The sequence below is a fragment of the Pongo abelii genome, chromosome 19, assembly GCF_028885655.2.
Source record: "Pongo abelii isolate AG06213 chromosome 19, NHGRI_mPonAbe1-v2.0_pri, whole genome shotgun sequence".
Lineage (NCBI taxonomy): Eukaryota > Metazoa > Chordata > Mammalia > Primates > Hominidae > Pongo > Pongo abelii.
Genome location: NC_072004.2, coordinates 79,359,809 through 79,370,654, shown reverse-complemented (window position 1 = coordinate 79,370,654; position 10,846 = coordinate 79,359,809). Strand labels below are relative to the sequence as shown.

The 10,846-nt window shown below is 52.1% G+C and overlaps 2 protein-coding genes across 10 annotated transcripts; both read left to right on the top strand.

Moving 5' to 3' along the window:
- LOC100448861 (somatotropin) lies at positions 1-2,381 on the top strand. 5 transcript variants are annotated; one of them, XM_009251912.2, is made up of 5 exons: positions 1-52; positions 1,073-1,233; positions 1,444-1,563; positions 1,658-1,822; positions 2,078-2,275. In XM_009251912.2, the coding sequence occupies exons 1-5, from the start codon at positions 1-3 to the stop codon at positions 2,273-2,275; spliced, it is 696 nt and encodes a 231-aa protein (XP_009250187.1). The 5 variants fall into 5 exon arrangements, with proteins under 5 accessions (XP_009250187.1, XP_002827755.1, XP_002827754.1 ...); XM_002827709.5 differs by lacking the exon at positions 1-52 and adding an exon at positions 742-813 and having other exon boundaries at positions 1,489-1,563; positions 2,078-2,381; XM_002827708.4 differs by lacking the exon at positions 1-52 and adding an exon at positions 742-813 and having other exon boundaries at positions 2,078-2,381.
- Positions 2,382-8,459: 6,078 nt separating this feature from the next.
- Positions 8,460-9,873, top strand: LOC103892869 (chorionic somatomammotropin hormone 2). Of its 5 annotated transcripts, XM_024234467.1 has the most exons (5): positions 8,460-8,469; positions 8,733-8,893; positions 9,118-9,237; positions 9,330-9,494; positions 9,748-9,873. In XM_024234467.1, exons 1-5 carry the CDS (start codon positions 8,460-8,462, stop codon positions 9,871-9,873), a joined length of 582 nt encoding a protein of 193 aa, XP_024090235.1. The 5 variants fall into 5 exon arrangements, with proteins under 5 accessions (XP_024090235.1, XP_024090239.1, XP_024090238.1 ...); XM_024234471.1 differs by lacking the exon at positions 8,733-8,893 and having other exon boundaries at positions 9,122-9,237; XM_024234470.1 differs by lacking the exon at positions 8,460-8,469 and having other exon boundaries at positions 8,840-8,894; positions 9,164-9,237.
- The last annotated feature ends 973 nt before the right edge of the window (positions 9,874-10,846 follow it).

Below are 10,846 nucleotides of genomic sequence, written 5' to 3'. Positions count from 1 at the left end.
ATGGGAGGAAGCGCTTGTGGTCCGTGTCTGTTCCCGGGATTTCTGTTTCTTGGTTTGTATCTCTGCTACAGGTCCAAGGAGCTGGGGCAATACCTTGAGTTTGGGTTCTTCGTCCCCAGGGACCTGCGGGAGCCCCCGCAATGCTCAGGGAAAGGGGAGAGCAAAGTGTGGGGTTGGTTCCCTCTAGTGGTCAGTGTTAGCACTGCATGCAGCTGCCTCAGGCGGGCCCAGGAGTCGTTAGCAAAAGTGGAATTCAGGACTGAATCGTGCTCAGAACCCCCACAATCTATTGGCTGTGCTTGGCCCCTTTTCCCAACACACATATTCTGCCTGGTGGGTGGAGGTTAAACATGCGGGGAGGAGGAAAGGAACAGGATAGAGAGTGGGATGGGGTCAGTAGGAGTCTCAAGGACTGGCTATCCTGACATCCTTCCCCGCGTTCAGGTTGGCCACCATGGCCTGCTGCCAGAGGGCACCCACCTGACCCTTAAAGAGAGGACAAGTTGGGTGGCGTCTGTGGCTGACACTCTGTGCACAACCCTCACAACGCTGGTGACGGTGGGAAGGGAAAGATGACAAGCCAGGGGGCATGATCCCAGCATGTGTGGGAGGAGCTTCTAAATTATCCATTAGCACAGGCACGTCAGTGGCCCCATGCATAAATGTACACAGAAACAGGTGGGGGCAACAGCAAGAGAGACGGGGCCAGGGTATAAAAAGGGCCCACAAGAGACCAGCTCCAGGATCCCAAGGCCCAACTTCCGGAACCACTCAGGGTCCTGTGGACAGCTCACCTAGCTGCAATGGCTGCAGGTAAGCACCCCTAAAATCCCTTTGGACACGATGTGTCCTGAGGGGAGAGACAGCACCCTGTAGATGGGACAGGGGCACTAACCCTCAGGTTTGGGGCTTCTGAATGTGAATATCGCCATCTAAGCCCACTATTGGCCAACCTCAGAAGGTTCCTGGTCCATGGAGGGATGCAGAGAGAAAAACAAACAGCTCCTGGGGCAGGCAGAGTGCTGGCCTCTTGCTCTCCGGCTCCCTCCGTTGCCCTCTGGTTTCTCCCCAGGCTCCCGGACGTCCCTGCTCCTGGCTTTTGCCCTGCTCTGCCTGCCCTGGCTTCAAGAGGGCAGTGCCTTCCCAACCATTCCCTTATCCAGGCTTTTTGACAACGCTATGCTCCGCGCCCATCGCCTGCACCAGCTGGCCTTTGACACCTACCAGGAGTTTGTAAGCTCTTGGGGAATGGGTGTGCGTCAGGGGTGGCAGGAAAGGGTGACATTCCCCCGCTGGGAAATAAGAGGAGGAGACTAAAGAGCTCAGGGTTGTTTTCTGAAGTGAAAATGCAGGCAGATGAGCATACGCTGAGTGAGGTTCCCAGAAAAGTAACAATGGGAGCTGGTCTCCAGCGTAGACCTTGGTGGGCGGTCCTTCTCCTAGGAAGAAGCCTATATCCCAAAGGAACAGAAGTATTCATTCCTGCAGAACCCCCAGACCTCCCTCTGCTTCTCAGAGTCTATTCCGACACCCTCCAACAGGGAGGAAACGCAACAGAAATCCGTGAGTGGATGCCTTCTCCCTCAGGCGGGGACGGGGGAGACCTGTGGTCAGAGCCCCCCGGACAACACAGCCACCGCCAGTCCTTCCCCTGCAGAACCTAGAGCTGCTCCGCATCTCTCTGCTGCTCATCCAGTCGTGGCTGGAGCCCGTGCAGTTCCTCAGGAGTGTCTTTGCCAACAGCCTGGTTTATGGCGCCTCGGACAGCAACGTCTATGACCTCCTAAAGGACCTAGAGGAAGGCATCCAAACGCTAATGGGGGTGAGAGTGGCACCAGGGGTCCCCAATCCTGGAGCCCCACTGACTTTGAGAGCTGTGTTAGAGAAACACTGCTGCCCTCTTTTTAGCAGTCAGGCCCTGACCCAAGAGAACTCACTCATCTTATTCTTCATTTCCCCTTGTGAATCCTCCAGGCCTTTCTCTACACCCTGAAGGGGAGGGAGGAAAATGGATGAATGAGAGGGAGGGAACAGTGCCCAAGCGCTTGGCCTTTCCTTCTCTTCCTTCACTTTGCAGAGGCTGGAAGATGGCAGCCCCCGGACTGGGCAGATCTTCAAGCAGACCTACAGCAAGTTTGACACAAATTCACACAACGATGACGCACTGCTCAAGAACTACGGGCTGCTCTACTGCTTCAGGAAGGACATGGACAAGGTCGAGACATTCCTGCGCATCGTGCAGTGCCGCTCTGTGGAGGGCAGCTGTGGCTTCTAGCTGCCCGGGTGGCATCCCTGTGACCCCTCTCCATTGCTACTCCTGGCCCTGGAAGGTGCCACTCCAGTGCCCACCAGCCTTGTCCTAATAAAATTAAGTTGCATCATTTTGTCTGACTAGGTGTCCTTCTATAATATTATGGGGTGGAGGGGGTGGTATGGAGCAAGGGGCAAGTTGGGAAGACAACCTGTAGGGCCTGCAGGGTCTATTGGGAACCAAGCTGGAGTGCAGTGGCACAATCTTGGCTCACTACAACCTCCGCCTCCTGGGTTCAAGTGATTCTCCTGCCTCAGCCTCCCGAGTTGTTGGGATTCCAGGCATGCATGACCAGGCTCAGCTAATTTCTGTATTTTGGGTAGAAACGGGGTTTCACCATATTGGCCAGGCTGGTCTCCAACTCCTGATCTCAGGAGATCTACCCACCTCGGCCTCCCAAATTGCTGGGATTACAGGCGTGAACCACTGCTCCCTTCCCTGTCCTTCTGATTTTAAAATGACTATACCAGCAGGAGGACGTCCAGACACAGCATGGGCTACCTGGCCATGCCCAACCAGTTGGACATTTGAGTTCTTTGCTTGGCACTGTCCTCTCATGTGTTGGGTCCACTCAGTAGATGCATGTTGAATTCCTGGGCCTGGGGCTGTGGCAGCTTCCTCCTCCCATCACCTTCTGGCTTATTCTCTCCCTCCATATCTTAGCTGTTTTCCTCATGGGAAAGTTCCCAATTCGAAATTTCTATTTAACCATTATAGATTTACTTGTTTGCTATTATCTCTGCCCCCAGTAGATTGTTAGCTCCAGAAGAGAAAAGATCATGTCTTTTGTTTATCTAGATATGCCCATCTGCCTGGTACAATCTCTGGCACATGTTATAGGCAACAACTACTTGTGGAATTGGTGAATGCATGATTGAAGAATGAGTGAATGAATGAATAGACAAAAGGCAGAAATCCAGCCTCAAAGAGCTTACAGTCTCGTAAGAGGAATAAAATGTCTGCAAATAGCCACAGGACAGCTCAAAGGAAGGAGAGGCTATTTCCACCTGAGGGCACCCCATCACGAAAGCACCCCAGACTTCCTACAACTACTAGACACATCTTGATGCTTTTCACTTCTCTATCAATGGATTGTCTCCCTGGAGATTAATCCCCAGAGTGAAATTACTTAGCATGTCCGGTTAGGTAGATCGTTGTGTACTTCTTGGTTGTTCAGAGATCATCAACCAGTGCAAGCAATCCCCCCATCAATATACACAGCAGTGCCTGCCCCTCTCCTCCCCAAGCCTTCCGAGGCCCTTCCTCCATACCTGAACCCCCTGGACCTATCATGTGGCAAACTGAAGGGTCCAACGAGATACAGGAAGTGAAACACGATGTACACTGAAACGTGCAATACAAATATGCAGCATGAAGTGCCTCGGTTCACTAACCCGAGCTACACTGGGTGCCTGTTTTCTACCACTTTCCTTAATGCCTACGGACACTTCATTCTGCGGCTGAAGTTCCTTGTGTTCAATTCCCCCCCTCTTCATTGAACATCCTCTGTGCAGGGACTTGACCCCTGTCCTGCTAGCTCTGCACTGAGGCAAGTTCTGTCCATGCCTAGTAGTGCCACCATCTTTACTAGATGAGGTTTCTAAAGAGCTTGGCATGGAAGGAAAGCCTGGGGGCCTTGGAGAGCCGTCACTTAGGAACTGGGAGAGCTCCAGGCAAGCCACCTTATCTCTTTGAGCCTCAGTATCCTCACTCACATCCCTATGGTCAGTAGAGTGCCAAGCACATGGTGGACACGCAGAAGTATTGATCACCTTCCTCACCTCCCCTAGGAGAGCCCTTGGGAATCCCCATATAATATTCTCTGAAGACCTCAATCCAATGAGCCGAGTAATTGACTCGGTACCAAACTCATGGAAAGGACATTAGAAGCCAAAAGGAGGTAGAGTATGTCCCAATACAATAACCAGCCTCTGATCTCAAGGAAGAAAGAACAGAGCTGCAGGTGAGAAGTGTGCTCCTCAAATCACCAAAGTCGGAGTGGAAGGAGCACCCACCAGTCCCTCGGAGGCGATCCCTAAGACCGGTGAGAATGGCTTCAAAAAATGTGATTGTCCTCTACCCCACAGTCTTGAACCTAACAGGAGATCTCAAAGCCTGAAAGACACCACTTTAGGATCAACAGCAGATCTGTCACTTCCCACAGCAGGCACAAAGAACCCTAGAGTTAGTTGAGGTTGGACATAGGAAGGGATTCTAAACACACAGAGAAATTCATAGATCCTTAATTATAAAGGGAGGTTCCTTAAAAGAAGCAAGATGATTGTGAGATTATATTGAGCTTTTTTTTTTTTCTTGATACAGAGTCTCACTCTGTTGCCCAGCAGGAGTGCAATGGCGCGATCTCGGTTAGCTACAACCTCCACCTCCCGGGTTCAAGCAATTCCCTACCACAGCCTCCTCAGTAGCTGGGATTACAGGCGCCTGCCACCACGCCCAGTTAATTTTTCTATTTTTAGTAGAGACAGGATTTCACCATCTTGATCAGGTTGGTCTTGAACTCCTGACCTAATGATACACCCACCTTGGCCTCCCAAAGTGGTGGGATTACAGGCATGAGCCACTGCCCCCGGCCTATTCTGAGCCTTTTGAAGCTGACGCCAGAGGTGCAAAGCCCAGCCTCTCCTCACTGGCCATGTGGAGGCTCTTGCTGGGTAGTCTCTCAGCCTGCAGGAGCCAGGGATCTGGCCCCAAGCGATGCCCAAACAGTGGGAGACTTCCCAGTACTGTCAGGAGAATCCCAAGTCTAATTCAAAGTTGATTTTTTACTAGCAATGAATGATGGACATGGTATCCATTGCTCAAGGCTCTGGGAAGATCTAGACTAGAGAAAATGATCATCGACTTCTACCCACACCTGTGGGCCTCAGTTCTTCCCTCTGGTCCATGGTTGTCATGGTAACCCCTTATAAAGGTGTTTCCCCAGGGGTCCCTAGAGTCCTCTGAGTCACCATAATTCTGGGGTCAACAGAAGTGGAGAGGTGAGAGGAGACACTCCCCTGCCCTGGCTGGTCCCACGTGTTCCTGGTAGTAACCTGCCTGGGGAGCCTCGCCACCCCTGTGTCCACCTGCGGAGTTATGCAGTGGTCCCCAACTAGGGCCCCTGCCACCCTCATTCCTAAGGGAGGCTGGAGACTTCTTCCATGGCTGAAAATCCACATCTAAGTCCCCAGCACTGGCTAAAAGGCCCTGTCATGGGGGCTCCCTGTGCCAGCTGACATTGGAGGAAGGATGGTGGGGGAGGCAGAAAGCTACATGGAGCTCAGGGACCCTCTTCCATTCCCACCTGGCTCCTCCTCTTTGCTGGTGCTGGAAGGAGCAGGGGAAAGTGGTGACTCCATCCTCCCTGGGCCCCATATTTCTCAGAGCTGGTATCATTGATGACATCCCTCTTGGATCCTCCCACAGGCCTGCCTGGAGAACAGCCCACAGCACAGTGCCCTCCCAGCAGATGATGGGTCTGGGATGCTGGTCCGGTAATACTTCAGGAATGACGGCAGAAAAAGGAGCTCTGTCTTCTGCTCTGAAAGGGGGAAGATGGTAGGGCCCCAGCACTCACATCCTAGGCCACAGGGGTGTGGGTTTTCGATGCTGGTTGCCAACAACACAGCCAACCACTTCTAGAAGCATTTGCTTGTTTGCTTGCTTGTGTTTCTACAGCGTCAAGTGCTAGATGCTCTTAAACTCAGGGTGGAGGAAGATTTCACCGTTGGAGAGGGTGTTCTTTCCTGCTGCCATCTCTGGGGGCGTCTGATGCTTGTGACCTCCAGATGATATTGAAATAGCCCCAATCCTGGGCACCAGGAGACAGGAGGCTCAGTCCTGGCCTTCTCTGCCTTTGCCTTGTCCTGCTGTGAGGTTTCCACAAGGCACCCCATGCCACTGGGCCATTTTCACCTGGGAATTGAGAAAGAACAATCTGCCCCTTATGGAGAGACAAAATGAGGCAAAGGGCCCCTTGTGTTGGGGGCAGGATCCCTGCACTCAGAGGGATTTAGAAGCTGAAATAACTGGGTTGGGAGCAGTGGCTCATGACAGTAATCTCAGTACTTTGGGAGGCCAGGGAGGGTGGATCACCTAAAGTCAAGAGTTCCAGAGCAGTCTGGCTAACATAGTGAAACCACGTCTCTACTAAAAAAGTACAAAACTTAGCCTGGCATAGTGGTGGGTGACTGTAATCCCAGCTACTAAGGAGGTTGAGGCGGGAGAATCACTTGAACCCAGGAGGTGGAGGTTGCTGTGAGGCAACATCATGCCACTGCACTCCAGCCTGGGTGACAGAATGAGACTCCATTTCAAAAAAAAGAAAGAAAGAGAGAGAGAGACAAAGAAGAAAGAAAGAAAGAAAGAGAGAAAGAAAGAAAGAAAGAGAAAGAAAGAAGGAAGGAAAGAAGGAAAGAAAGAAAAGAAAGAAAGAAAGGAAGGAAAGGAGAAAGGAAGGAAGGAAAGAAAGAAAGGAAGAAAGAAAGGAAGGAAGGAAGGAAGAAAGAAAAAGAAAGAAAGAAAGAAAGAAAGAAAGAAAGAAAGAAAGAAAGAAAGAAAGAAAGAAAGAAAGAAAGAAAGGAAGAAAGAAACTAAAATAACTAAATAACTGAGTAACACCACATCACCTGTTCTGGAGAAAGGACTTTTTTCTTGTTGCTGTGGTTGTTGAAATGGAGTCTCACTCTGTTGCCCAGGCTGGAGTGCAGTGGCGTGATCTTGGCTCACAGCAACCTCTGCCTCCTGGGTTCAAGTGATTCTGCCTCCTCACCCTCCCGAGTAACTGGGATTACAGGCTTGCGCCACCACACACAGCTACTTTTGTAATTTTAATAGAGATGGTGTTTCGCCATGTTGGCTAGTGTGGCCTTGAACTCCTGACCTCAAGCGATCCACCCACCTCAGCCTCCCAAAGTGCTGAGATTACAGGCATGAGCCGCCGTGCCCGGCCTGGAGAAAGGACTTTAAATGACGCAATGTGGGAAGAGCAAGGTTGTGGAGATCTGCTGCCCTGGCTGAGGTAGCTCATGCAATCAGTCTCTCTGAGCCTCAATCTCCTTATGTGTGAAATGGGATGATAATCATACCTCCTACACAAGACAAGTGGGAGGTCAGACGTGCGAATGCACAGGCGGGCCATTGGCAACTGGATAAGCTCTATACAGGTCTGGAAGGGAGGAGGAGAAAAAAGAGGATGGGCTTCCATGGCTGGATAGGGCATCTTTCGGCATGATGTGTTCTGAGTTCCAAAGCTGGGGAAGAGACTCAAATCTACAAGAGCTCTTCTAACTTTGAGATTCTCTGATCGTTTCAGGGCTATGGGAGGAAGCGCTTGTGGTCCGTGTCTGTTCCCGGGATTTCTGTTTCTTGGTTTGTATCTCTGCTGCAGGTCCAAGGAGCTGGGGCAATACCTTAAGTCTGGGTTCTTCGTCCCCAGGGACCTGGGCGGGGCACCACCCCACCCCAACCCCCGCCTCCGCCCCAAGGCTCAGGGAAAGGGGAGAGCAAAGTATGGTGTTGGTTCCCTCTAGTGGTCAGTGTTAGAACTGCACCCAGCTGACTCAGGCTGGCCCAGGAGACGTCAGCAAAAGTGGAATTCAGGACTGAATCCTGCTCAGAACCCCCACAATCTATTGGCTGTGCTTGGCCCCTTTTCCCAACACACACATTCTGTCTGGGGGGTGGAGGGGAAACATGCGGAGAGGAGGAAAGGAATAGGATAGAGAGTGGGATGGGGTTGGTAGGGGTCTCAAGGACTGGCTATCCTGACATCCTTCCCCGCGTTCAGGTTGGCCACCATGGCGTGCTGCCAGAGGGCACCCACCTGACCCTTAAAGAGAGAACCAGTTGGGTGGTGTCTGTGGCTGACACTCTGTGCACAACCCTCACAACGCTGGTGACGGTGGGAAGGGAAAGATGACAAGCCAGGGGGCATGATCCCAGCATGTGTGGGAGGAGCTTCTAAATTATCCATTAGGACAAGCCCGTCAGTGGCCCCATGCATAAATGTATACAGAAACAGGTGGGGTCAAGCAGGGAGAGAGAAGGGGCCAGGGTATAAAAAGGGCCCACAAGAGACTAGCTCCAGGATCCCAAGGCCCAACTTCCGGAACCACTCAGGGTCCTGTGGACAGCTCACCTAGCTGCAATGGCTGCAGGTAAGCGCCCCTAAAATCCCTTTGGGCACAATGTGTCCCAAAGGGAGAGGCAGCACCCTGTAGATGGGATGGGGGCACTAACCCTCAGGTTTGGGGCTTCTGAATGTGAATATCGCCATCTAAGGCCAGATATTTGGCCAATCTCTGAATGTTCCTGGTCCCTGGAGGGATGGAGAGGGAGAAAAAAACAACAGCTCCTGGAGCAGGGAGAGTGTTGGCCTCTTGCTCTCTAGCTCCCTTCTTGCCCTCCGGTTTCTCCCCAGGCTCCCAGACGTCCCTGCTCCTGGCTTTTGCCCTGCTCTGCCTGCCCTGGCTTCAAGAGGCTGGTGCCGTCCAAACCGTTCCCTTTTCCAGGCCTCTTGACCATGCTATGCTCCAAGCCCATTGCGCGCACCAGCTGGCCATTGACACCTACCAGGAGTTTATAAGCTCTTGGGGAATGGGTGCGGGTCATGGGTGGCAAGAAGGGGTGACTTTCCCCCACTGGGGAAGTAATGGGAGGAGACTAAGGAGCTCAGGGTTGTTTTCTGAAGCAAAAATGCAGGCAGATGAGCTTAGGCTGAGCCAGGTTCCCAGAAAAGTAACAATGGGAGCTGGTCTCCAGCATAGAAAGCAGCAGTCCTTCTTGGTGGGGGGTCCTTCTCCTAGGAAGAAGCCTATATCCCAAAGGACCAGAAGTATTCATTCCTGCATGACTCCCAGACCTCCTCCTGCTTCTCAGACTCTATTCCGACACCCTCCAACATGGAGGAAACGCAGCAGAAATCGGTGAGTGGATGCCTTCTCCCCAGGCGGGGATGGGGGAGACCTGTGGTCAAAGCCCCCGGGCAGCACAGCCACTGCTGGTCCTTCCCCTGTAGAACTCAGAGCTGCTCCACATCTCCCTGCTGCTCATCGAGTCGTGGCTGGAGCCCGTGTGGTTCCTCAGGAATATCTTCACCAACAACCTGGTGTTTGACACCTCGGACAGCGATGACTATCACCTCCTAAAGGACTTAGAGAAAGGCATCCAAACGCTGATTGGGGTGAGGGTGGCACCAGGGGTCCCCAATCCTGGAGCCCCACTGGCTTCGAGGGCTGGGGGAGAGAAACACTGCTGCCCTCTTTCTAGCAGTCAGGTGCTGACCCAAGAAAACTCACCTTATTCTTCATTTCCCCTGGTGAATCCTCCAGGCCTTTCTCTACACCCTGAAGGGGAGGGAGGAAAATGGATGAATGAGAGAGGGAGGGAACAGTGCCCAAGCGCTTGGCCTCTCCTTCTCTTCCTTCACTTTGCAGAGGCTGGAAGACGGCAGTCCCCGGACTGGGCAGATCTTCAAACAGACCTACAGCAAGTTTGACACAAACTCACACAACCATGACGCTCTGCTCAAGAACTACGGGCTGCTCCACTGCTTCAGGTAGGACATGGACAAGGTCGAGACATTCCTGCGCATGGTGCAGTGCTGCTCTGTGGAGGGCAGCTGTGGCTTCTAGGTGCCCGCGTGGCATCCTGTGACCCCTCCCCAGTGCCTCTCCTGGCCCCGGAAGGTGCCACTCCAGTGCTCACCAGCCTTGTCCTAATAAAAATTAAGTTGTATCATTTTGTCTGACTAGGTGTCATTCTATAATATTATGGGGTAGAAGGTGGTGGTATGGAGGAAGGGGTAGGTGGGAAGACGACCTGGAGGGCCTTCAGGGTCTATTGGGAACTAGGCCACTGAAACATAAGAGGTTTGGCTGTTCCCGGGCCAGAAAAAAGCTGACACATCACTGCTGTCTATTACTCACTAAGGCCATTCCACCAGGTCAGTGGTCCCAGCTTGCTGGTCATAGCTCATTGGTCATCCCCGAGATGACATGATTTGAAGGCATTTCTTCCTCCCCCACCATCACCAGCAACACCAAACCTAGCCCCCCAGGAGCAGGAAGAAATGAAAACAAGATGGGCTATTAAGTGCAGAGGCAAAAACTCCCCAACAGGTGAGGAAACAATGGCATAGAATTACTTCTGTTCAGAAGAATTTTAAGATTAATATTCCTTAAGCCCAACTACTCTTCGGAAATGAGAACAATGCAAAAATGAGTTTGGCACATACGGAACCAGAGCATTTGGAATCTGAATTAGGGCAAGGGAAGTGGAAGACAGATTTTATTCGGGGTTGTAAATGCAGTGCCAATAGGTGCCAGGTAGATAACAACATAAGCGATGAGGGCTGGATGGGAGGAGATAAATCCCAGATGACACTCGCTTCCCTTCAGGGGTTGCAACACAGAGGGGTGGGAATGAGCACAATCTGCAGAATTCAAGCCCCTGCTGAGGTAGGACACACCCAGCCTGTCACCATCAGGACTGCAGGGACACGGTTTCCAGACCTTCTAATTCTTTGAGACAGCC